The 27,097-nt window shown below is 42.2% G+C and overlaps 1 protein-coding gene across 2 annotated transcripts in view; it reads right to left on the bottom strand.

Annotated features, from left to right (window-relative positions):
- Positions 1-27,097, bottom strand: part of PDZD2 (PDZ domain containing 2) — a 135,246-nt gene that overhangs the window by 15,845 nt on the left and 92,304 nt on the right. The window contains exons 6-18 of one of the 2 annotated variants that reach the window (XM_030467912.1): positions 19,349-19,460; positions 17,186-17,334; positions 16,472-16,591; positions 14,074-14,188; positions 12,327-12,400; positions 11,932-12,157; positions 10,813-10,930; positions 8,455-8,587; positions 5,516-5,597; positions 4,478-4,581; positions 3,557-3,725; positions 1,626-2,416; positions 482-626 (exon numbers count right to left, since the gene is read on the bottom strand). In XM_030467912.1, the coding sequence (XP_030323772.1) occupies positions 482-626; positions 1,626-2,416; positions 3,557-3,725; positions 4,478-4,581; positions 5,516-5,597; positions 8,455-8,587; positions 10,813-10,930; positions 11,932-12,157; positions 12,327-12,400; positions 14,074-14,188; positions 16,472-16,591; positions 17,186-17,334; positions 19,349-19,460 (2,338 nt within the window). Of the gene's footprint in view, positions 1-481; positions 627-1,625; positions 2,417-3,556; positions 3,726-4,477; positions 4,585-5,515; positions 5,598-8,454; positions 8,588-10,812; positions 10,931-11,931; positions 12,158-12,326; positions 12,401-14,073; positions 14,189-16,471; positions 16,592-17,185; positions 17,335-19,348; positions 19,461-27,097 lie in introns of both variants that reach the window. The other variant, XM_030467911.1, reaches the window with a different exon arrangement.

The following is a 27,097-nucleotide window of genomic DNA, read 5'->3' on the forward strand; positions in this document are numbered from 1 at the left end:
GAAGAGAAGAGAAGAGAAGAGAAGAGAAGAGAAGAGAAGAGAAGAGAAGAGAAGAGAAGAGAAGAGAAGGGAAGAAAGAGAAGAGAAGAGGAACAGAAAGAGAAAGAGGAAGAAAGACTATCTTATTGTCTATTCACAAAAACTTCAGATATAAGAGGGACAGATGTCATTATATAAAGGGTCAATATATTTTCTGAACAGGTACAGCAGTAAAATGGTACTGTAAGTGGGAGCTTTGAGTGCTTCACTCAAGAGTAGATTTGCTCCCCTTATCGAGGTGCTAGGGAGGACCATTATCACCTGGTTTGGTGGTTAAGTGCTTTGACTGGCTTACCAGTATAGACACAATGTATCCCATTTTTTTCATGGAATGGATGAGAGAAGCTGCGGCAGCAGAAGATAAACCCCCCCAGCTGATCCAAGGGAATTTTCTTCACTGGTACTCAAAATAAAAGGTACAAAAGCAAAACTTATCTCTCACCTGATGCTGCTTTCTGGATCTCCAGGGTTACAGATGTGGGAAGACACTGCATAAGCAAGCAGATTTCCTCGTATGTCATCTTGCTGACTGGGATGCTGTTGATGGTGGTAATCTCATCACCTACAGCCATCTTGCCCATTGATCCCTGATGCAATGACAGATTCAAGAAAATTATAAATACACAACAGAAGCTGTGTCACTGGGGCAAAGATTGTAGGGAAGCAATTAAGTGCTTATGAGCAACATTCCCTATTCCATATCACTGCAGAGAACAGGTACTGTTTGCCAACACGTAAATAAAGAGTAGACTGCTTTTGCCAGGAGAGGAATTAATGATCAGTCTCAAACAGGAAGGTCAAAAGAGCTGCCAGTTTCTCTGAACGATCAGTATTAGGATGGAGAACACAGCACACCTCATAAAATGGAATTGGGAAGAATCAGCCCTGCTTTCTTCAGGACTGGAATTTTGTCTATCATTTCTGCATTTTATGTACGAATTATATTTCTGGTCACAAACTGCCACTGGACCAATTAGACTCTCCTAAGTAACTAATCCACACAGGAACTGAGCTGAGTATCTTTCCTCTTTCTCCCCTTTTCAATTTAGATCACAATTCTACATCTGGGGTGAAGGAGAACTCAGATTAATAAGAGAATGTATAAGAAGCAGAAGAGCAAGGTCATACTAGTACTACCATGGCACTTGGTAAACCAGGCCAGCACTTTAGGCCTCCTGGTAACAGACCTATATAACACAGAAATACATGTGTGTAAAATAACAGAGCATAATAAACATTTTTACCACCAGGTTTTACTGATTTGCTTTTGCCCCCAGTAAGGAAGAAAGGAAACAAAAGAACAGTACTCCCTCAAAGCTGCAACTGTGAGTGAGGAAGAGTTCATCCTAGTAGATCTGCCTCTTGTCTTTCTTAGTTTTGAATCAGCCAGGGAACATTTCTGAATCAGAAACACTTAACAGCAGATTCAGAACAGTACGGGATGAGACATTTTGCCCAGCAAAGAGAAACATCTCCCTTGCACTTACTCTCAGCAGGTCACTACTTGCATAATACTAAAGATACAAATACTAATCCCTGCAAAGCAAAAGCAAATCACAACAAGGCAACTCAAATAAAAAATTTACCATTTCTGCTGCTCCACCTGGCCGCAGCCCTGTGACAACAACCTTTAAGGGCATAGCCTGGATTTCCAAATCCAGGCCAAATGACTCGTGCTCATTGCGAACCAGAGTGACTATTTCACCCTGCCCCTGCCCAGCACCATTGGGTGCTTCACACTTCTTGCTGTGAGGGAGTGTCCTTGCAATAGGCTTGTTGTAAGACCCATGCTCCTCTGTCCTCTGTCTCTGAAGGCTTCGGCACTCGGTGCTCATCATGCTTTTCACTCTTGTGACTGCTCTGTGCTCAAGTTTTGGCGATCTCTTGGATTCAAGTTGTGCTTCTCGGAGCTCCTTCAAACTCAGGCTGCTAAGACGAACTTCAGGCATACTTGAGTAATCAAATGCTATGATGGGGAAGAAAGGAGACTCAATTTGTTCCAGCATGCTGTCTGCAGACTCCATGGAGTTGCTGAAGAGAGGGGAAGATATCTCTGTGCTGCTGTATCTAGATGACTCACTGCCCTGGCTCTCATCATCAATTTCTATGGATGAGGTTGTAATGACAATGCCAGCATCCTCCTGGCTCTTTGCCCTCTGGCTTCTTTGCAAGTGGGAACTTTCATCATCATCACTAGCATCACCATCATAGAAAACAACCCTCCTCTGACGATGGAAAGGGCTGCGGGAGGACTTGGGGCTGTCACTGAGGATGCTGGGTCGGACAGGCTCCATGTGCTTGTTGTGAAGGCTGGATGCTCTCCCACCAGTTGGAGAAGCCAGACCATTCGCTTTTGCCACTGCTGCTTCTCTAGCAGCTAGAAAAAAATTTTTTTAAAAAAAAAAGGTTATACTTAAATTAGATTTATAGATAATCTTTAATACGCACATCTGACTGCAGCAGAGTATATGTGGCTCTGTTTGCAGAGGAAGCTTAATGTTTCCTCACGAAGCAAAAGATCAGTTTGTTCATAGCTCTCTTTAACTACATCAAACAACAAGATAGGGAGATAGCTCCACAATTTATGGGTAATTCCTGAAATCAGTTCATGGCACATTTGCTTCTATTTTTGGTTTATTTCTAAATTATGACTATGACCCAAAAAAGAAAGAGATGCAAATTCACATGTGTATTTTACTTTAAGCCACAAAAGGTCTTTCATGTTTTGCTTAGCTCAATGCTCAGCTTACAGCAAGTGAAAAAACCTTTCCTGAACAAAGAAACAAGTACAAACCAATCAATTTCAAATTAAAGACTAATAAACCTTTCCCATTAACTCCTTAGAAAGAACTGCACCTTATTTTGTAGAAACTTTTTTTGTTTTGCTTTGTTTTATGTTTTTTTCAAATGCAACCATGCTTTTATGTATTAAATAACAAACTTCCAGAGAAAAAGAAGCTGTAGACAAAGACGTTACTTGAGAAGTAAAGGAAAACTAGAACAACACTTTGATTTTGAAATCAGGTGCATGTCAAAAAGGAAATATAAAATTATTTCAGTCAATTACAATGGAGAGAAGGATATGTGCAAAACATCTGACATAAAACTGAACATTTGATTGTTTTTACACTGCTATATGTGACATTTTGAAACTGCATATTTGAGAAAGCTATGAACACTTTTATTTAAATGTAATGAATCAGATAATCACCCTTCAAAAAAAACCAGTCCTGCAGTGCTGTCAATCTGCTTTTGGCCAGACATATCAAATAAAGTAATTTTCACATAATCACAGTAGCAATTTGGACAAAATACAACAGAAACAGGCATTTACGTGCACTGTTGTAGATCCCTTCCATTTTACAGCATTTCATGTGATAAGCACTGGGGCTTGCACCATGCTGCCACACATTTCTTACTAGTGCAGGAATCATTGTAGCTCTCCTGCCAACCAAACCAGAGCTCATTGACTCTCTCAACCATTAGCCAAATGACCAGACTCATTTCTGTCACTTACTCAAGTTGCCAGGAAGAAGAGAGCCATCATCCAACAAACTGTTCCTGTTTTTCTGACGGAGCTGCTCTTCGTTGCATGAGCTGGTTACAGCATCAGAAAATGGGAGTTGGGTTGTACCATCGTGTGAGAAGTATTGGGAAAGCTCTGCCTCAGAGCTGACAGATCCCTGCTGAAAGGAAGTGAACCTGGTGACCAGCCATAATCGATGCTTAAAGCCCTTGCCTGCATGCAGGCACTACAAACTCTACTCACATTTCCATTCCAATAAAAGAAGTTTGAAGCCAATTTTTAAAGTAGAGGATTTGTCAGTATACTGAAAGCCAAACTCTCAAATTTGGGATGGCTGAAATTATGCATATCAATGCATGCGTAGCCAGTAAAATAAATAAAAAAGGGTTGTGAATCCCACTACTTTGCAGGCACGGTTCAGTGCAGAAACAAGGGAGGAAACCATCCACTTGTGTAATTCCTTTTACACGCCTTCTGCACTGAGGGACAGGAAGAGATTGTAATGCTGGACACAATTTGTATAGCTTCTCTGGCTTTCCCAGGAAAACCAGGAACTTTTCCACTGCTTTGGCTATATAAAAAGACCAAGCACACCCAGGGAATTAGGTCTCTCCTTTTAACTTCATCTCTGTCCTGCAAAGCAGGGGTGCCTTTGACATGGAAGGAGGTGCAAACCTACAGCTTTCCCTGACATGCTTCATACATCACTCCAAAAGGTTACAGCCACAACACCAAACAGGACCTTGCGCTGCTGTCACAAAGTAAATGTGGCATAAGAAACAAACCATTTTATGGAGCCCACGTAACAGGGACGGAGCACAGAGGTTTGGTTTTGAACTCCTTGACCAACTAAAAGCTTCTGTAAAAGCTGAATTAGAAGCAGACACTATTTATTGCATCTAATCCTTTTACCCGGCTTGCTGGCTCCAGAAAACGCTTCATAGTCCAGCTGAGGGGAGATGAGGTCTCTCCTTGTTTGGCCTTCACGTTAGGAGATGGGCTTTTTTGTACAGCTCCTGCTAAACACATCTTAGTTAGATCTCAGAAATTAAAGTTGTGGTCTATATATTGAAACAAGCTCCTCATTCACCTCCTGAGCTGGGGGTTGCCTTTAATTCCACTTATTATCTCAGTGGCTTTCCTAAAATGAGTTTTATTTACATTTCACAAGCTCTCACTTTGATCAAGTGAAATATATGGGTTACACAAGCCAGGCCCAGGACAGAGTTATGAACAAAAGATGAGCAGGAGGCTTCCTCACACATTGGAGCATGTTCTTGACTAGGTACAACCTTGAAAGACAGATTACCTGCAACTGGCAAGGTCAACTTCAAAAAAAGGTCTTACCTGACACAGATACAAAGAGGATAAGTACACATCTATCTAAAATTCAACCTCTTATTCTCTATGCCAAATCCAAGAAATTGCTTTTATCTGTGAGATTTGACAGAGTTCTTAGTCTGCAGTTCAAAACATCAGATGAATGCCAGAATGCACATTATGACATGACCCCAAAGATTAAAATGCAGTTCAAACATATTGTTCAGGATGCAGTATCTGGACTTTTTCAAATGGACACAACAATACTTTCTGTGTTTGGTTGGGGTTCTTTTGCCACCTACGTGGATGTGTACACAGATGAAGTTTATTCCTTCTGTCCTTTCCCTACCAGGGACGTTGTCTTAACTGTTCATCCTGAAGAGACCAACCACCTCTTGGCAGCCCTACTTTCATGGTAGCCTAGCGAAGCAGCAAAGCAAGTAATGTGACCTATAAGAGTTGATCCATCTGAACTGGATGTTTTTGCTAAGATTTCTGCAGTACACAGAGTGATTACACCCTCTCAACTGTTCTACATCTACAGTTTAGATGCTGGAGAACCCAAGAGCATGTCCTTAAACCTTCCTGCATCTTGAAGAGGGCACATTTTAGGAAAGAACATATTGCTACCTGTGACGTGAGAGGAGCTGCTGTCCTTGCTCTCTCGATGGGTTGTTCGTGCGATTGCTTCATCCATCTCCTGCTCAGAAACCTAAAGTCAAGTGGAAGACAGTGATCAAACTGGGTAGATGAAATGAAGATGAAAGTCTGACCACTTGCCACTACAAGTACATGATTCATTTCAGATATTTCACTATTTTTACAGATGCAGTAAAGAAGACCTAGTTGAGAGCTCCTTCTTCCTGGTTCCCTGATACAGACTCCCTCTATGATGCTCTCCTGCAGAAATGAGGAGCCAGAAGCCTGCTGACTTCATGAAGAGCACATCGAAGTGCCACATCATGCAAACAAATAAAACAGTACAATACTTCAATCAAATGAAACCTTTACAGCACAATTTTAACTCAATAAAGTGCTGTACTTTGGTTAATGGAGAAAATATTACTTTAAAATAGACAAGGACTGCTTTGTACAAGCATACATCAGCAACAGAAGATGTTTTGCACTTAACCTAGCTGAAGGAACACCAGACTTCCTGAGATATTAACTGTCATTTTAATTTTCATTTCTCCTTGCTTTTAAAAAGAAAACCTAAATTATTAATTTTTAATTATTTTTTTCTCTGCTTTAAGACTAAATACTGATTTACCGTATTTACTAATTTTGTCCTGAATTATTGCCATGAACTTGATACCTATTAATGGGGAACTCCATATGGTTTTATACAGAAATAAGGACTCTGCAGGAATATATATCTAAAAACAGAAAGCAACTTAATTCTGTTGAATATAATTTCTATACACGTTACGTTGCTTTACATGAATTAAGATTCAGCATAAACAGAGACTAGAAACTTGAATCTTTCTGAACCATGAAGATTTGAATGCTTCCTATGCAAACTCAGCAGTTTAAACATAGTTTAAATGCTGCATTCACACAGAATAACAAGAAGAAAGAAAATTTTGTGGTATTTCTCTTGGAAATGCATGAAAACACCAAACTGAACATATTCAGTAACAAAATGTACTGTGGGTCTTTTGTCTCATAAAATGAGACATTAAGTATAAAAACGTCTAAAATAACATAAGCCTTTGTAGAAATACATTACTGTTTCAGCCTGTGGCATGACCTTGCAGCAAACCAAAAGCCTCTGAGCTCCTGAGGCACAGGGAGTTCCTACAGGACATGGACCAAGCCCTGACAGTGTGCTCCACGACCTTTACAGAAACCTTTGGGTACCAGATGTCCCAAGAGCTTAACCAGGTGCTGGGCAGAGAGGTGTATCTGCTTAAAAAAACCCAAAAAACTCCACATTTCTATGAGCTCTGCCAGTTGAGACTTTTAGCATCCTCTACACCTCAGGCAGATGAAACTGGAGATTGACAAGACAATTCTTAGCTACTATCTGCAGGCTGGGGTATTATTGAGAGCAAATAAAATAAAATAAAATAAAATACAAAAAACAACACACACATCTGTAGATCCCCCAGTGTTGTCAGAGAAAGGGTGTCACTGACATAAAGACCGGTCTTCACATAGACACGCTTTCAGAGACACTGCAATGAGGAATTGAGGATTCGATACTTCCTGGGAGGGAAGAATACTTTTGGATCTTTCCAGCTCAACTTTAAGCTTTCCTTAGCATTTCTTGGCAAAGGTTTTGTTGTCATTTTAAGTATCACTTATGGAAAACTGTAATGTGAGCCACCTAAAAGTTTCCCTCTCTTACTGAGTAATAGCAAGCAACTAGCCTAACTCAGGTCATCTTCCAAGGAGATACCTGGTTAGGTCACTCATCAGCTTCCAAGCCACCATCACAGAAAGATGAAGGATGGAGGGGAGACAGCAGCCTCCACTCCAGGGAATTTTTATTTTATGCTACTTACAGACTCACCAAAAAGTCTATATGCTTTAATAATGCAGCCAAATTGGATCATCTTGCTGGTTCAGCACAGCATACAGAGTCTCTAGAAATACTGTTATCTTAGGCTATAAGCCCAGTTCTCATCTTTTCATGCTTACCTTTAATAGAACCACAGCCTCTTTTTTTTGAGCAGCGCAAGGCCTCACAGCAATAATAATAGACTCGGGGCAGTGGACCCCTATTTGTCTATTGTTTGTATATTTGATTTAGTAGCAAATACTCAATTAATTATAAAATAAGAAACCTGAGTTTTCCTAGATATAGATTTATTAAGGCCTCCATTTGTAGTTATGAGTTCAAAAGTCAGAGCTCTCCAGACTCACTAAAGCAAATATTTTTACAGCTTCATTCTTGTTTAAACAGGAAGGTTTTGTACACTTAGAAAATTCTTTGAAATATTGAAATAAAAGAAGTTGTTATTCCCTATAGCTTGGTTAAAAGGCTTTTATCTTCTATCATCAATTTTTAAAAATTGCTTGAAAATACACATTTTGTAAACATAGCCTTATTTCCAAATTGCCCTTGCACAGATTTCACAGTAGCAGTACATTCCAGATTCTCACATTTTAATTCCTGAAGGAAAACTTTGATCTTTGAACAGATTTTATTTTTTAAAAAACAGCATTCCTGCTAATTTGTTATAGTTGATCAGTTCAATCTGTTGATGTGTATATTTCTGGCCCTAAGTTATATTCTACTCTAACACAAACTAAGTGCAAAATGACATTTAGGAGGAAGAGAGCACTTGTACTGTATTTGCATTGCCACTTAGTCCAAGTACCAAGAAAGATGGGAACACTTCAGTCAAGTAATTCCAGGAAAACTGCATTTGATCAGTGGGTGACTAAGTGAAAAACAGCAGGGATAGTCCAGCATTGCTACATCTTAAAAAACTGGAAGGCATCATTACAATCCTGACTTCTTGCACAACACATGGCATAAAGAGAAAATTTCAGTGTTCTCTATTTGCTGTTTTATTGACAGTAAGAATTAAATTACAGTAAGCAACACATTTTCTCCTCACCTTTGGGTTAGGATGCCGACTAATGATTAGGCTGACTGGACCTGGACCACATTCACTCAGGATGGCGTAGGCTTCACTTAACGCTGCATGACGTAGACTCACTGAATCTGCCTCCAGTATCTGGTCACCCCGACTGAAAAGGGACATCGAGCCAGTTAATCACAACTACCTTTTACAAAAATATTTCTGCTTTAAACTTATGACCAAGGTTTTTCATAGATACAAGTGTCTGGAAAAGATCTGACTTGCAAGAAGCCAAGCCTGCTCTTGCTTCAAGTGACGTGAATGATTTTAAGTCCTGTTGACTTCATGAAGGAGGTCCAGTGATCCTTTCTGCCCTTACTGTCAGTGCTACAAACTCTTTTAAATCAACAGAGAAAACTGGTTGCATTTGGACCAGGGGGAAAGCAAACTTCAGTTCCAGTTCTGCATTCAGATACTTCCTATACAGAAAGGTAAAAATTGGATTCGGATGGGCTGTTCCCTCCCATCATATTGAGTTACTTAACACAAACATTGATAAAGAAACCCCATGATGTAGACACACATTTATGAAATTACTCTAAGAAAAAATTGAGCACAATAAGCCTGTATTTGCTTCAAATTAACATATAGAACCCATTTAAAAAGTCCCCTCCTGAAAGGAAAGCACAGATTGTTTAGTTTTGTTTTCCCTGATTTCTTAACTGTTGCTCAGACATCTGGAACTATTCAAAAGAAAAGATCATCAACTAGGGATATCATTAAAGCATTCTCCATAATTACTAAAGCAATTGCTTTAAACAGACACTCTCAAAACAATCTACTACTGTTGATTTATGTTGGGCTACTTGTGACAATGGAAATGAGTTTGCACTGTGACTCCACAGGCCAAAGGCAAAATGTCAACTGCATGCAGCAGCTTTCAGTAACCTGTACTGTTGGTACAAGCTCAGGAAAGCAAAAGGTGACCCACCAGTTGTGCAATCATGCCACTGCTCTGCCCATCATTTGTATTTACACAGTTCTTAGAAACTACACAAATGCAGTAACTTAGACCAGCACATGACTGAGAGAGGGAGCTCAGAAATGGGGGAGCTGGATTCAAACTGGTATCACAAAGCCAGTATTTGATAAACGAAGTTTTCCAAAAAATCAAAACCATCCTGTTAAGTTTTGGCTGATGGAACCATAAACAACTGATGGGACAACAGAAGCAATGCCTCAAAGAAGCAAGCTAGGAATCTGGGAAACATGCCTGGATATAATCGATCACTTAAAGCTAATAAATGATCTAGCTGTCACCTGTAGACAAAACCAGCACTCCCCTCCCATTTTTTCCAAAAAGGCTTACAAGAGAGCAAGTTAGCATTAAATACTATGCTACTGTCTATACTGTCTCCTATAGGCATTTCTATATTGTAGGAACCTTCAATGGTTTTTATGGGGATGCCACCATAAAATTACCTTTTCCCTTATTCTAAAAAAATCAGAATGATCTATCACTTTTTCCTGGTGAGCAAGGAAACAGAAAGGCATTCTGCACCCATGTGAAAGCAAGGCATTAGCTCAGCCTCTCTGCACCAGTGCCTATGCCACATGTTCAGTGCAGATCATGCAGTCCCAGTGGGTCGTCAGCACAGCCTCCCCTCCCAAGCAATGCTCCCAGTGCCCACCAGCTTTTATTCTTTCTACCTTTCTGTGTTTTTATGCAGAAATACTGAGAGGTGGAAGAATTCCTCCAATGGTTTTTAAAACTGAAGCCTCCAGGAAAGGAACAGCAAATAACTTTCTGTCACTTAATCCAACATGAAGCTCAAGAGAAACCCAGGAATGATTGCTTTTCTCTCTTACGGTTCCTTAAAGACATTCAGACTACAATACAGAGTAAATGAGTTGGGCAAAGCAGCCTGCAGCAATCCTGGCAGACAGTACAGGCAGCAAAAGTGCTGCTGCAGCCAGGGGCACAGTCAGTTGCAAGAGCATCTCCTCTAGCTCTTCTTAGGAGATTTTCAGGTGACTGAACTTCTAGCAGAGCTCTGCAAAATTCCTTCCATTCTGGTGTCTCTGCAGCTCTGATAAAACGACATGAGGCTGCGCTATTGCTGCTCCCCTTTCTCAAAGGGTGCTATTAAGCTCAGCTTTCTGTATAGAGAATTTAAAAAACCCACAAGCTGTAATGATTGTGCTGCTTCCAACTCACAGAATAATGCTTCCTAGGTATTTAATACCAGTTTGGAATGTCTTTATTTCAATGTTTTCTTTTTGGTGAACTCTTAAGTATAAATCCCTTCCCTCCTACCTCAACCAATTGGTGAAAACAAAGCCTCAACCAATTTTATTGTAAAACCACTCCAGCATGTTTTTGCTTTAACTAACCTTAATCTGCCATCCATTTTAGCCACAGACCCTGGGGCCAGGCTGTGAATGTATATCCCCGGAGAACTGTTTTCCAGTGTGAGACAACAGGCACCAATGCCAAGCCCAACCCCTGGCTCTGTGAAAAACAAAAAGCACAAAGAAAAGTAGCAGATTGTAATCACACAGGACACGAAAGTGTTTGTGTTCCCACATCCCATCTGAGATCAAGTCTCATGTATTGTTTTACGGCTGGCCTTAGGTGCAGTCAGTCAGGAAGCCAAGGCCAGCAGTGGAAATCAGGATTGAAAATATCTGATCCTGACTGTTTCTGGAGATCCATCACTCCCAGAAGATTTTCTGTGTGCCGTGGGAACCTCCTGGAAATGTCACACAAGGTCTGATCTGGTCCAGGGCACAAAGGAGTGGGGGCAGCAATCCAATAAGGATGTCACTAGAAATTATTGCAGAAAATGTGAGCACAGAAGATGCTGCCAACTTTACTGCTCTCTATTGTTAAATAACTGCATGCATGAAGAAAGGTGAGGCACTATCTCTGGTTCACTGAGTATCCTCTTTCACCTTTTCTCTCCTTTAGGCAACAGCACTCCTGAAATAGGAAATCTTGCCTTCTCTCTCCAAATTTTTAATCAAACCTTTAAAATCAGCACATATTAAAAGTGCCTGTAAAATATGTGCCTGTAAAATAGGCACTTTTGTCCTATCACATATAACATACGGTCTAAGTTTCTTTTGTGCAATTATTGATAATCAGACCAACCCTGAGGTAGAAGTTCAAACAGCTCATCTGTGCAATTCTGAGCACTCTATGTGGCTTTGCTTTCCCCAGAGCTGCCTTTTACAAGAAGGACATGGCAACTGGGGCTACTGAGAAGCTGATTCATGTTTTGACTGATATCTCACAGCTTCCCTCTTTCAGCAGCCAAAGAAAGTGAGTGATACCCATAAACGTCTGCTGTCTCTGGAGCAGCAAAATGTGGAAGAGGAAACTCTTCCCCAGTCCTGTGGTTCAAAGTCAGATGGACATGGTAGGTGCCCATGGGAACCTCCAACCTATTCCCCAAAACTCCCCTAAGAAGCAGGAATTCAGTCTTCAAGCCCATTTCAGTGGGACCCCACCTTTGTTAAGTGTCACATCCATGACGATCCTGTCCTTCGGGCCAGGCCCTTTGCGGGTGGAGGAAGAACCATCAGCTTCATCAGGTCCAGGGCCAGGCATGCCACCACTAGCACTGGAGCTGGGGGAGCTGGAGCGGCTCAGCAAGGTGGGGGTCACGCAGGGTGTCAGGCTCGGGCTGCGCAGCCGCGTGCGCACGGTCAGGGTCACCACACCTTTCTTGAGTTGCTGGAGAGTATGAGAGAAGCCAGTAAGGCAACGCAAGACACCAGCACCTTCCAGGAAAGCTGCACACACAGTGTGATTTTTGTGGCAGCAGAAGAGTACGAAGCTGAGGGTACGAAATGGCACTGAATGAAGAGGAGAGTGAAATTCTCCCATACTACTTCCATGTTACCTTAAACCTCTGAATGGCCTCCTGATGGGTCAGTCCTTGTAGAGACTCTCCATTAACTTCTAGGATTTCATCCCCTGGTAATTAGATACAAAAAAATGAAGTCAGCAATATACAACACTATGGAGACATAAAAAAATCTTTCCTATAGGTAAGGAGATCTGTTACTATGAGGATTCCAGTTAAGTGTTCAGTAAAAAGTCTTTTATTGTTCGCAGCTTATTTTCACTTGTTCCATGCCTTTACAAGTTAATAGCGATGAATTACCTGAGTAAAGACTGCTGTTCAGCAGATATCCTTAACATGGCATTCTCGTATTAATAAACAAGCTGAAAACACGATGGATTTTAACTGGTCTGAAAACAGATACTCATAATATGAAGTCCAAAGGGACTATAGAACTCCCTTTCTTTTGTAAGCATCAACATGAGAAATGATAATCTAAGTGGACTCCATAGCACATCACTCCAAAGTTGGTTCAGAGGAACCTAACCTTAATTACACACACACAGAAAGCAAATGTGCCCTCTGACTAAATACCTGTGGATGGACAAGTGCACAGCCCACTCACTGCAACAGCAAATGCCATTCTCACCCCCATAAACACATCCTGTTACATTTCTACATGCTTCCAGGCTTTGAGTCTTATCGTTACAACCAGCTGTGTTGATCTACCTTCATTTTATCAAAAGGAGGGTCAACATGATAACAGATCCACTTTCTGTAATTTTACTTGTATCTGTGCAAAGTTAGATGTGGTGATGTCATCAACCAAGACTATCCCTCCTCTCTTATCTTAGTCCCAGTGGGGGAAAAAAAAAAAAAAAGTGTGTGAGTCCTCAAGAGCCTGCAATGGTTTGCTGGGTTTATGGGACAGCTGCTACCTTTTGGCTTCTCATGGTGAGTACACAACCCATGCTGCAGGGACACAAGTTTCCCTCTGGCAGCAGGTCTGAAAATTGGCACCATAAACAGCCTCAAATACAAAAAGTGTGATGAGATGCAAAGAGGAGAATGATGATGATACAAGAAGGAAAGAAGTAACACAGGAGCAGCTTTCTGTGGAAGTTAACACAACTCCTGCAAAAGAGTTGTGAGCTACCACTCTAAGCTCATGGTCACTTTATATTTTTCAAGAGTGTTTTTCTGTCTGGCACAGAACTTGGACTATGGTGCAAACACACAGAGCAGGCTGCGCATCCAGTTCAGATATCAAGACTGGAAAAGCAGTAATAATCAGGATATATCTGTTTCTCTAACCAGCTGGCCAACTGTACTGCAAATCTCATCCTTATTGTTATAAGTCTTACGTGTTGATTCATGTCAAAATGATACCAACAGGCTCAGCACAAGGGCCCAAAACATCTTCTCCCAAACACATCCCTCTGTATAACCCCTTTTTGGACCAGCATCCTTTAGCCAGATGTTGGCTGAATAGACATATTTCACTGCTATCAGTGACCCTCCCCACCTGAAGAATTGCAGCTTATGGCATAGGTAAATAAAGTTCACTGAAGAAAAAAGTTTAAAAAAGAGCTATACTGTAGTTTCCCAATCTCAATATGCAGTTTTATCAAGTTAACTGCTATGAATGATCTTCTCCAAAACAGATAAACAGGGTGTGTTACATCCTCCACAGACTCTTGCTGATGGTGAGGTGTCTAAATAAAGCTGTACTTGAGTTTTCCTGCTAGACTGAAATAATATCCCACTGTGGTCCTTTATATACACTGGATTCTCTCTACCATACCTTCTTTAAGCCTTCCATCAGCAGCTGCTGCTCCATTTGGGAATATAGTCTTCACGAAAATCCCCATGCGTCCACGAGCAGAATCCTGACCTCCCACAATGCTGAATCCAAGGCCCTACAGAAAAGGAGAAGACACACAGGTGGCACCATATGCCATTATCACGTGAGTGAGAAAGACTGCCCATAACACAGGAGACAAAGGAAAGAAGAAAACCTAACTGCTTCTGATGAACTGCACTGCCATCTTGCTCTCTGCCTGAAGTTCCTCGTTTACTTTCAGTCTAATATCAACACAGTTATCAGCCCAAAGAGTAGCAGCAGGCCCCTTAAGCTGAAATAGCAAAAATGCTATTTCGAGATAACATTTTTTTTCTTCAGCACTGTGCCAATGGTTTTACGTTATCCTATTCCCATTTTAAAAACTGTAACACATTGCTTTTAAATTGACAGACAGTATTCCCACAGTAGAATCCTGGAGATCTATATCCAGGATTAACTATAGCTTTCTCTACTGTCAAAGATCCTGCATTTCCTCAGGAAAACGAAAAGCTTAAGAACATGACATAAGGTCAATGCTGTAATGTCAGGAATGTAGCTGGAAAGGGGGCTGGTGTGGGGAGGCTGACATGTCCATGTACATTTTTAATTATTCTGGAGACATGTACCATGGTGTATTCAAATAAATCTAGATCAACAAATTCCCCAGGGCTCCATCTGCTAGCTCTTGCCCCTGCACTGCCCTGGCTGGCTGTGGGACTGTCTTGCAAATCTGATCAGGGAAAGGATGAGCACAGCAGAACAAACCTCTCCCCCTTCTGCTGAGTTATTTCCCAGCCAAATCACTTCCTAGATCTATTTCCTCCCCCGACCTCCGTATTTCTCCTCTTGTCACTGCTACACACGTATCTTACAGGAAAAAGACAAAAGTCACCAACCAGGTGGACAAGGGAAGTGGAAAACTGTTGTGGTTCAGTGATCTGAAGCCACAGTTATTATTAGTGCCTTGGGCTGTGCCCACCAGCTGAGTGATGCTGCCAGGCACTAACACTGTGTTAACAACCCAGTGCAACAACCAGCTCTTTTGTTTTACTCCATGAATATAAAGCAGGCTACCAGAGTTATGAGCTTCTAGTAACTTGATAAGACATTTCTGATTTCTAAAAAGGAGGCATCCTAGTTCCCCCATGCAACACAAAGTAACTGTTTACTGTCCAATTAACAACTGCAACCTACAGAAAGGAGGTTGGCTTCCAGCCACCAGCACAGTGACTCTGTGGAAAAACTTCAAGTCCCAGGTCAGCACAGAGGTAATAAAGCAAATGCTACTGCACAAAGTGTAGGCAGTGCAACCCCTAACGGAGGTGATGATGGCTCAGATGGTGGGTGGAAGGCAGACAAAACAGCAGCTGTTTGTGGTGGTTCATGATCACTAGAGTCTGCATGCTCCCAACTGCTTCCTAAGGCCTCGAAGGTAAGTGCAGAAAGACAGAAAAAGGTGGCTTATCCCACAGGAAGAAATGATCTAATTCCTATGAGAAAAATTAGGTCAAAAAGTAAGTACATCGATATTGAAGACATATTGGAAATGGCATAAAAGACCTGAAGGTCCCCAAACAAGATAGAGCAATCATGAGTCAATGCATCCAGAGAAGACACTTGCCAACTCTTTGTTAAAGCACAACAAGGAATTAATTTTGTATTTGCACTTGAAAATAAGAACAAGTATTTTTAGTCCAAAACATATCCATCTGATGAATTCAAAGACTATTTCAGAAAAAGATGTGCATATTTTTAGCATATTGAAACGACAGCTGCAATACTGGTGTGGATTTGATTAGGGAAAATAATATACAGCTAGGTCAATTTTTGTCTATTGTCCCTTAGCATTCAGCCAGATGGTACCTAACAAACATAGAAACATATTATTGAGGGAAAAAAAGAGGACTCTTTGACCCAGAGTATTCACTGCTCTCAGATAAGCAATCAACCAGGAACCTGTCTTTGGGCTTAATGCTTAATTTGCAATGATTTTTCTTTAATGTATCCAGATTTCACAGAGATAAAATATGCTTGTCCATAAATATGCACTCAAACAGGTACTCTTCTGTAGCTGCACCAGCTTTGCATACACATACATATTTATAGATCCACTGTTAATATTTGATAGCTCAGTAACAACCAGATGCACCAAATCAGAATGAAAGCCAGCACAGCTCAAATGTGTGAAACTGCCCCCCTGTATTTTGCAGGAGTAACTTCAGCATTTACATTTGAAAATGGGATTTGCTTATCAATACTGTTATTGTTTTTACTGGCTACCTTGAGAGCTGCTGGAGCACAGGAGATACTTCCTGACCACCAGCTCCTGCTACGTGCATCCACATGCAGAAATCCTCACCTTGCCTTGCCCTTTCATCAGGACAATGTTGGAAATGATGGACGGCTGGGTCAGTCTCCATGGAGATTCCACTTGGGCGGCACTGAAGGAACGTGTGGATTTCTTCACAATATGGTAGTCCTAAAAAACATCAGCAAACAAAGGAAGTCACTCTGATTGCTTTGCACAGGCACTGGGATGTCATACCAGGAAAATCGCATGTGCTTGGGAAGAAGGATGGGGGGACCTTAGAGATATATTCAGAAAAATGTTCACGGGATGAAATCCTAGCTCATTACAGTCAAAGTGAATCTTGCCACAGTAATTTTTATGCATTTCGCACAGTAGGATCTTTTTGTAATGCAGCAGTCACAATTTAAATTAAAAAGATTAAGGGTAGCCTTATGATAATCATCAAATGATTCAAATAAAAAGAAGCAGAATTAAAAAAAAATAAATTTAAAGTCCTCTGATCTCTAGAATTGCTGCATCTCATAAAAGCAGCCTTAGGACCTTCTGGCCACAGCAAGAAGTACCCCCCTTCACCATCTTTAGAGCAAATAAGCACTCCATAGGCAGCTAACACTTCCCATTTCAGTGTCCAGGCCTGGTTTCAGTCCCTGTGAGGTACCTACATCGCCCTGCTTCAGTACCCTTGGTTTGGTAAGTTGCAGACAGACTCTGGAAGTCTGAGCACAGTGAGGTGCTCAGAGTCAGTTCTGCCTTTCCACCCACCTGCCTGGCTCCTGCTGACTCCAGCTGCTGGGGCAGAGAGTGCTTTCTTCCACCCCGGGAATATTTCACTGCTATTTCGTAATTTGTTTCACCATTTTCCACTGTCAGCTCATCGTCTTCTCCAACAGACTCCAAGCGTGATCCAGCACCTACGGAAAAAATCCACAGGAACCCATGTCAGAAATATCTCAGAGATGCTTTACCTTCTCTCCAGCACACAATAATTGCCTCCTGCAAATCCAAACTGAAGCAGTGCCTTGAAACAACACTACACAGTTCCCAACTGGGCAGCTAGAAGCTAGTTTAGATCATCCTCATCTAAAGACTTTTCCTGCTGTCACAGGTTTTCTGCCATCTTTCAGTGATCCTGAACTCCTCAGCGCTGTCACTCATGGTAGTCAGAAAAAGAAGAAGATAATTGAGCCAGTAGCTCAGGGACAGAAAAGAAATTCATCTGTTCTCACCCAATGGCACTTGCCAGTGCACTAAGCTCTCAAGCTTCATTTATTTAAAATTAAAAGACCTGACACAGCAGCAGTATTCATTTCTGGAGGTGTCATATCTCTTTGAGGGAAATTTTTCTGGAATGGAAAAAAGGAAAAACGTGCCAAACAAATGCTATTTTCTTTCCTCCTGGCAGCAATCCTAGTTGTCTTAAAGAGCAGAAGAGTACAGAGCTCGCATTAGCAACAGAATTATTTGTCTTGAAGGACATCCTGTAATTAGCCGCAGAGTACCCTGCTCCTCACACCAGGGCTCCTCCAATTCTCATTCTCTCCAGAGTCCCCACAGGACCCACAGTCACAGCAGTTCCTCCACATTTATCCTTGCCATTTCCCCCACCAGGCAAGGAAGGGACATTAACTCCTCTTTTACAGATGAAAACCCAAGACACAGACAGACCAGATTCACACAAGCTGAATTTCATAATGTGTTTAAAGATTACTTTAAACCAGGGTTAAGAATGAGTTGCCACAGACAGGGGCAACTCTGCTTTTCTGTCATCCTCACTGCCCTGTCCTGGGCATCCCCATCCTTGGGGATGGAGCTCACAAACCATGGGCTGAGGTAGAACTGCTACAAATTTGGCCAGGAGAACACCAAACCCATGTTCTGCCAACTCCTTTCTCAGATGTTGTGCAAGTACCACTGCCAGCAGCAGGGAGGGATAGAGCACAGATCTGTGCTGGAGATCTGGAGACATTAAAGAAATGCTACCACTACATCCACAGGCAGAATTTGTACATGCTGCCCCAACATTTTGGGGGCACTCATTGCTTTGGGGAGTGTTACTCCTGGTTTTAAAAGCTCTCTTTCCCTGGGCATGAAGGGCACCACTGCTGCACACAGCCAGGACAGCTGTCTTTGCAGGACCCAAATTCTTGGCACTTCTGGCACCTACAACCAAGTCATTCCCATCACCCCTCCATCTTCTTCTAAGAGAGAAGTTATACTTCTGTGTTTTCTGCCCATCTCTGAGTGCAGCTTCCCTTCCCACACTTCAGCCCAGGCTCGGGACCAGGCTGGAGGATGCTCCAGGCTCACTCACAGCCCAGGGACATCAGCACTCATGGGAATCAGGGCTGCATCCCCACTGAGCCACCAACACACAGCCCCAGGGGAAACAGGCAAAGCATGTAAAAATATGGAGCATGCTAAAAATATCTGATAAAATGGAAATTAAGGTGAACATAAGAGGGAAGGAGACTTGTATTAGGGATGAGAATGTGACTGAGCTCTGCATACCAGTTACTGTTAAGACCTGGGGACAAGGCAATGGAAAATTTCTGGAGTATTTGCCATAATGCATATTTTGGTAGTGGCATGTTGAAACATGTCCCCTACCTCTGTATTAAAACACACAGAAATACACAAGGAATGTTAATGTTAAAAAAAAAAAAAGAGACTGAAGAGAAAGAACATAAGAGCAAAACCAAACCAAACCAAACCAAAAAAAAACCTTCCAAAATTTTGCTTCACCTTTCTGTCCTTACAACAGCTCAACTCAGTCTCAGTGCAAACATCTTGCAGCTAGGCTTTTCCTTCCAAATCAAACTAATTTGATATCCAAAGGAAAGAAAACCTATCTCACTTGTAGAAAGTTAAAATAAATACACAACATAAAAACTGTACTGTTGCTACTCCTTATTAATGAGGCTTTACCTTGGGATCGACTTCTGTATTTCAGTATGCCACTTCCCTGAGCTGGACTCTGGTTGTTTCCTTTGGACACATCTGCATAAACTGGATCTTGAGACTTCTCAGTTTCCATCATCTGAAAAGAAATAATGAAAAAAACCCACCCTGATTTGCTTGTAAACCAGGTCAGATGATGGAATTCCTCTCATATTTACTAAGGGAAAGAAAAATCCATGGCACATCATCTTTTTTCCGTAACATGTCACTGTATTAAGCCAGCACAGGTTTCTGTAATTAATTTTTAGCATTGCCTTTGGACATTATTGCAAGTCTTACTGATGGGTACATGTACAGCTCAGTATGGCCAGGGATCCTCTGCACAGAACCAGAGTGCCTCCAGCATCCACAGCACCTGAACATGCATTTTAACAAAATTATGAAGTAGCTTTGTGGCTGTTTGTTTAGCTAAGCATGCTCCCATAGACTTCACACCTCCATAGAGAAAAATACTCCAAACAACTGTTACTTTATCGTTAGTGTCCAGATTTGAATGCCGATGCATAATGGATGAAAAGCTAATTTAACAGAAAGCTGTTAAAAAGAAAAGGATTACACAGCTAAGCACTTAAAAGCCTGGAAATGGTCGACGTAACTTCACACATGGACATGCAACCCCACCACTCTGAGTAAATTCATGGGGACAGAAGGAGTCTGTTTACCCACCATATTTGCTTGGATGCAGGTGACAATACAAGGTGATAACATACAGGGTTGTGACCTTCAGCAGCACAGTCACACACACTCACAGTCAGAAGTAAGCAGTGCTGCCCATGTGTAAAGTCTGCAAAGACCATCCCCACCTGGGGAGTTATGAAGACTCTGGTGACTTTCTTCTCCACTTGCTGCCAAGTCTACAATCAGTCAGGTTTTCCTGCATGTGCTGCTTCAACACACTCCCCATGCACATGCTAATTCTTTTGCATTTTCATCCTGCCAGCCGTAGACTCACTAAGGTTGGAAAAACCTCCAAGATCATCAACACCACCATGCCCACTACACCATGTCTCTAAGTGCCATGCCTATATATGTTCTGAACACCTCAAGAGATGGTGACCCTACCGTTTCCCTGGGCAGCCTGACCACTCTTTCAGTAAAGGAATTCCTCTCTTAAATCCAATCCAAGCCTCCCCTGGCACAATTTGAGGCCATTTCCTCTTGTTCTTTCATTTGTTACCTGGGAGAATAGACCAACAGCCACTTTACTACAAACTCCTTTCAGGTAATTGTAGAGCACGAGAAGGTCCATCATGCATCCTCTGACACCTCATGGCAAGCATGACAGAATTTACAATACAACCACCTACTGGTTAAAGGGACTCATCCAAAGAAGAAAGTAACTATGTGAGTCTTGAGAAAACCAGTGCCTTCAATTTGACCATTCTAATGAGGGACTCATTACAGAAAATATTTAAGAAATCAGACTCAAGTAACCCAAACTCTCAGAGATTAGGCCATAGCCAAAGTATCTCAAACTTTGCCCAGGAGAGACAGGTATACCCAGAAGACAGCAGAAGTGTTCAGAAATGAGCTGGGACTTCATAGATCACATAAAGTTACACTGGAATTTACTGTATAAGCAAAAATACCCTTTAGAAGTAAAAATGCCACCCCTGCAGAAAGAGAGAAAGGTTGCAAAACCACACAAAAATCATGTAGCTGGTGATTTAAAGGTGTGCAAAACAATCACTACTCAGAAGCAGTGTTAACTCTGTGGTGGAGAAATATTTGAAGCATAGGCATGGATTAAAACAAGGGGGGATGCCAAACCAAAACAGCCAGTCTTGTCAGGATTGTTTAACTAAACTAGCAGAGACGGGTCCAGCCACCGTTTTCTGGAGCTGAGCACAGCTCAGCTTGGGTCCAGACCTGTAGAGATGTTTCATTTCTGAGGCATTCATGCACATGGGTAGTTACACCTGGTGAGACCACACAATTCCCAGCCCAAAGCTGGACCACTTCTCCAACTGAGACCAAGGTGGGAAAAAAAATGGGTTAATCTGCAGCAGCAGTGTATATAGAGAGCTGAAACCACTGCCATGCCCAATGTTCACACTGAATCTGGACTCAAGGGTGACCCATTCAGTATATCTTATGCTTGTGCTACACAGGGTGTGGGCTTGTTTTGGAGCTTTTCTTCTTTTATTTATTTTGACTGTGCAGCAGAAGTAAGTACAGATGCATTCTGCAATGACATACATTTCCATCTAGTAGGGTGAGAGGGAGAACAGGAGGCAATTGCCACTTGCATTACAACAGTGCACCCCATCCCTTTACTTCATCACTGCTCAATCCTTGGGGCTGTGAGCCTACAGAGGACAAGCCCCCAAATGCCATGTATGATCAGCAGACCATGTATGACCAGCAGAAGTCCACGTGTGCCCAAGGAATAATGTTAGGGAAAGCCTTAGGGCATTTTCAGCAGCCTCCTGAATTGTATTTTATCCAGCTTAGCTTCAGACTACAATAAGAAGTAAAAACCTCTAAACTAGCTAAGCCTGTGTTTATTCCTGATTTTAGCCAAAACACATTTCTGCCAATAATTCTAAGCATGTAGGCAAAGACGCTCTTGCCTTTGCAGTGAAGTAGATATTCTTTAGTTTATCGAGCTTGTCTAATAAACCACCAAGAGTTTTATCCTACTCAGAAAACACTTAAGAAATCCAATCCACGGATCTTGCGAGAACTCCCTGAAGTCATGTCTCTGTAATCTTTGGCTCATTCGTAACTTAGAAAAGAAGAAAAACCCAGCTCCACCTTAGCCTTCTGGCCACACATGAATGTATCACTTTACTGTCTCGAAGTGGCTGCCCAGATTTAACCATGCCATTTTAATTTTCCTCACTTTCAAGGAAACGGAGCTTATTATTTCAGTTCTGTACACCTCCTTATTAAACTAACGAATAAATCCTACTCAACACCATCCCAGCACTAAGGACAAAGAGAGCTTTAATAGGCGCTGTACTTTGAAGGGAGATCTAAAAATAGAGCCCATTTTGCCAGTTCATTAAGCAGCCCCGGGATCAAGCGACGGTGACATCTCAATTGATTCCACAGGAAGCGCCGCTAACACGGACACGCGGTCCTGGCACCGTACCAGAACCAACAACTGCCCCCAGAGCCCTGGCTCGGGCAAAGCTCCAGTGAGACCAGCCCCCTAATTAGGCAAGATGAGGAGCAGGACTATGAGAGTCTGCATTGTTTAACCACAAACAGCTTGGCAATCGCCAACAATCTACAAAAACAAGGCGGCAGGCGAGATGACACAATTTAATAAGCAAGCTGCCTCACTGCTGCCAAGCTTCTAAGCTGCTGCCTGTCCCATCATCAAGCCCATTGGACTCCCCAGGGCACAGCCGGGTGTCTCTCTCTGCTGAGAGCAGCACACGGACAAGCTTAACCTGATAGTTCAGGAGCAAAAGAGGGAGGGTTGGGCAGAGCTGCCTGCAGTGTGCCAAACTCACTCCTACCCGAGATGTCAAACTGATTCCACCAGCAAGTCCATTGCCCCCCTTCAACACAGAAAAGCAAAAGAGGAACGGCCATCCCCCTGCACAAAGCAATCCTGCATGAGCTCTATGGCATAAATCCTCATCTTCTTCAGTCCCAACACACCCTTAACAGCTTTTTCTCAAGCAGTGCTATCCCAAATATAATTCATCATGAGACAGCCCAATGCAGCTGTCCCTTGGGCAGCCAGCAGGATGAGCCCAGTGCATCTCCATGAGCAGCAGAGCCTTTGCAGAAAAAGGTTCAAAATGCCCCATCTAAACCTGGGTTCACCTGGTACCTGCACAAAGTCTTTCTTCCTAGTATCTCAGTGCCTTTGCAAAAGTTGTGGACATTTTCTTTAAGATCTATTAAAATTCTAGTTGTTCCAGTTATTTGTGCAATTATTTATTGCTTTCTAGGGCACAGCATGCTTTAAGCCTTAAATGTATCTGATAGGCAGGGTGCTCCACAGGCCCCTTTACCTTCAACAGAAAGTAAAATACCTTCACTCTTAAATTAGCTCTTTTTCAATTTAATTGAATCCAACTCCCAGATAAATTACAAACTACAGCACTATAATTTACCAGAATTAACACTGCAAATGATGCAGAGCACATGGATTTTCTAATCTCTGCCAGCCCTGAGTTTTCCATGTCTTACTGCTCTCTTTTAGAGTATACAGGGCTTTGTGCTGGGGAGGAAACCAAGTGTCCTGGTTTGAAGGTGCCAGCAAAGCAGGGTCCACCAGCATGGCTCCACGAGGACTCAGATTTGGGTTGTATTTAGCAGTGCTGATGAAACAAAGCACAGTCCACCTTCCCCAGCAGCTCTCCTGGGAATTACCAATGCCAGTACCACTGGGTCCAGCCTGGGCTTCCTCTTGCTTGGAGAAGGAGGATGGGAACCTGAGGCCTCCATTACCTAATTAGAAAGAAAGTGCTGGAAAACTCCCAGTTCATGTGCAGTAAGGAGATGAGGTCTGATAAATACTCAAGAACTGGACCTGCCCTATTTTCTGAATAGGTGGAAATGCCAAATAAACAAAGCAAAAGCCTTTAAAGTGGTCTCTAAGAATGCTTGGTCTGTCACTCTACCAAATGCCTGCACTCAAAAGCCACCCTAAGCCTTCAATGTGACATAGCAGTTGCTAAAAAAAGTCACTACTGTCAGCTTTGTGAGGTACAGCCACCTCCAATCATTATCTTTACCATGTCTATAGACACACAAACCTACATGTGAAAAGCACTCGCCAGTACAGAGCCAGCACCAATACCTGCCCATGCAAACAGACTGGAAATGAGCTATGGCATAGCCGAGTTGCTCTTCTCTTCCAGAACTCTGTATTATTTTGTACAAGAGATCCCAAAACTTTCTTCAAGGTATTTGGTATCAGGAGCCCTAACATGTTGAGCGTGGTCCAGAGGATGATGCCAGGTTGTTGATGTAGCAGGATCCCAGCTGTGCTGGCTCCAAAGACTCACCGGTGCAATGTTAAATTTATGGTCAGGGCTGTAGTTAAGTGAAGCAGATTGAATTATCAGGTTTCAAAGTATTCACTAACATTATTATTTATGCTTTGAAGAGGTTAAACTTTTAAAAATATCCTTTTAAATAGGAAGAAAATGTAGGAAATGGCTGATGCAGCTAATTTTTACAAGACCAGGTTACCCCTCTTCTGCAATATATTATGATTTTAACTAAAACAGTTTCTAAGCTAGCTGAAAACAAATGCATACATTTCTGAAATGGTGAACAAACAGACTACTGCTCTTTTTTATGCTTTTTTCCCCTCAAACATCAAAAAGCATGACATGTTTGCATGCAGTTTAGCTGATGCCCACGAGATGTCTCCGTGTGCTGCAGTGAAGTCCCAGAAGATCAGTCCTGGTAAACAGAGGAGACAAAAATGGAACTCAAGTCGTGTGAAAGCCAGTCCAGCTACGCTGATATTTTCTTTAATAAATGCTCAGATCATAGCTTAGCTCAAATCTGGAGTCTATGCATCATAACAATAAATTTCCTGTCTTTTTTTTTTTTTTTCAGTGACAACCTTTTTACTTGCAATGATGGGCAATGCAAGCAATAAACAATACCCAAAATAAACATCTCCCCTGAGAATGAAACAAATCCTTCCCAGTGCCAAAATCAAGTCACAGCTGTAGAAGACAGTGTTCCCATGACACATCTGGTGGAGAGCTTTGGCTTTCAGCTCCAGAACCACATTTCAGATTATTCTAAGTACATAAGAGGATGTGGAATACATAAGCATTAAGTGTCTTTCAATAACTGCATCAAGAATCTGAGGCCTCATGCATTGTATCGGCAGCATCTATTCAAGCACAGGGCATCTTGAATGAATTTTAACTACACTCAACCATGACTGGACTGTGTACATGCTCAAAAAGTCACAGACACCCAAACTGTAGATATGATATGACATTCACCCTAACTCTCAAATGCTACAGCCTTTATCATCTTTCTGTTAATGTATGTGAAGCGCATGGCTGTGCAACCTCTCTCTTGCTCCCCTGCCATGAGGGGTATATTTTTAGCTTGTTAAAGGCAGTTCATCTCCTTCAAAACTGGGCAGTTATCCAAACAGCCAAAGGAGAGACAGGCTGTACTGTATCTGTTGCTTTATGGGAAAAACCCTCATTCACAAAAAACAAAGACCATGCAGAACCTGTACTGTAGATAAACTTGTGTTTCTATTACTCTGCTGACTTGGCTTCAAACATATCACACAGAAGAGCAAAGTTTTTAACTCTGCACATAGTCTACACTGATATTTATAGTCAAGTCAGAAAGGTTATCCTTCACCAGCCCAAGAAACAGCAGATAAATCACAGTTTGTAGACTGAATCATGTCTATAAGGAACCCTTCAGGGTACTGGTCACTGGGCAAAATAGTTTTATCTGGGCTTGTCTTTAATGCAGAGGCAGCAAGAAGTGCAGCAAGGGCTTGAGAGCCAGACACAGGGAAGTATGTTACTGCTGCTGAGGCACCCCCCCCGACCTGAAGAACACCTTCATGTTAAAGTCTCCGTGACAGGTGAATTTTAGAATGCATGAAAAACAGTAATTCAATGACACTTCCCTTCTGGGGATTCTTCACCACTCTTCACCCTCCCCAGACTCATGCAACATGTGTCCATACCTTCCGTAAGCCCCCACCAGTGCCACCATCAGCCCAACATGAAACATTCCCCTGGCTAAAAGACAAATTGCAATAGCTTATTTCAATGTGATATATATCCTGCCTACATTCACTCATTAACTCTGCATTTCCTCTGGAGTCTCTGGAGGACCCAGTATGCCTGCTCAGCCAGCCCAAGTGAAGGGCACTGAATGGGCACAGACCCATGGATACTGGGACAGGACTGTACCTCAGGAAAAGACTTTCAACAAATGCAGCATCCTAGCAGCAGCTCCAAGCCACTATAAAATGTGGCTGGGCCCTGCCCTCACCTGCCCCTTCTAAGGCATGAAGCTTGATCTGCTAACTCCCCCAGCCCTCACCATGGGAAGGAAAGGAGTTATTAAACCCTTCTCCAGGACAAGGGCTGGCCACAGCCAAGACTCACACCAGGCTCTTCATCTGCTTCTCCTCTCCAGTAAAGCATTTCAATACAAAGCCAATTTCTGACAACAAAAGCCTTTTCTTGCTCTTTTTCCAGCCATGCAGTGCTGTTCAAGGAGTGAGTCATGTTTCTCCAACCTCTTCTGAGACTGCAGTGCCCTAATGGGAACGAACACTCAAGTCCTCCAAGTAATGAGGGTCCCTCCCCGCACTCTGTGCACTTTTAATTGTTGAGTTATGCTTCCTGTTCCTTCTCAATGCTAATGCTTTCTCTGAAAAACTCTCCCAGTGTTTCCAGAAGAACTTTTGACCCCAAGAGTGCTTTTAAACTTACAGCATTGTTATCTTCTTCCTTATTATGCTACAGGTAGTTACAAATGAATTCCCTGGTAAGACAGAAAGGCTCATGTCAGAAAATGATTACCTAAGGCTCAGATAAAATATAAAAACGGGGATAAACAAATGCATTAGTGCCTATTCACAGAAAAGGTTTGCTGCACGCCTTGCAGAAAACACAAGTAGGCTTTGGCAAGGATAAGGAAACCCAGCTATTTCAAAGACATCCTGCTTCTCTTACTTGTAGCAGGAGCAAGGCTTTGGTGGGTCACGGCCATCTCTGCATGCAACACGCCATAGCTCATGTG

The sequence above is a fragment of the Calypte anna genome, chromosome Z (genome assembly GCF_003957555.1).
Source record: "Calypte anna isolate BGI_N300 chromosome Z, bCalAnn1_v1.p, whole genome shotgun sequence".
In the NCBI taxonomy this organism is placed as follows: domain Eukaryota; kingdom Metazoa; phylum Chordata; class Aves; order Apodiformes; family Trochilidae; genus Calypte; species Calypte anna.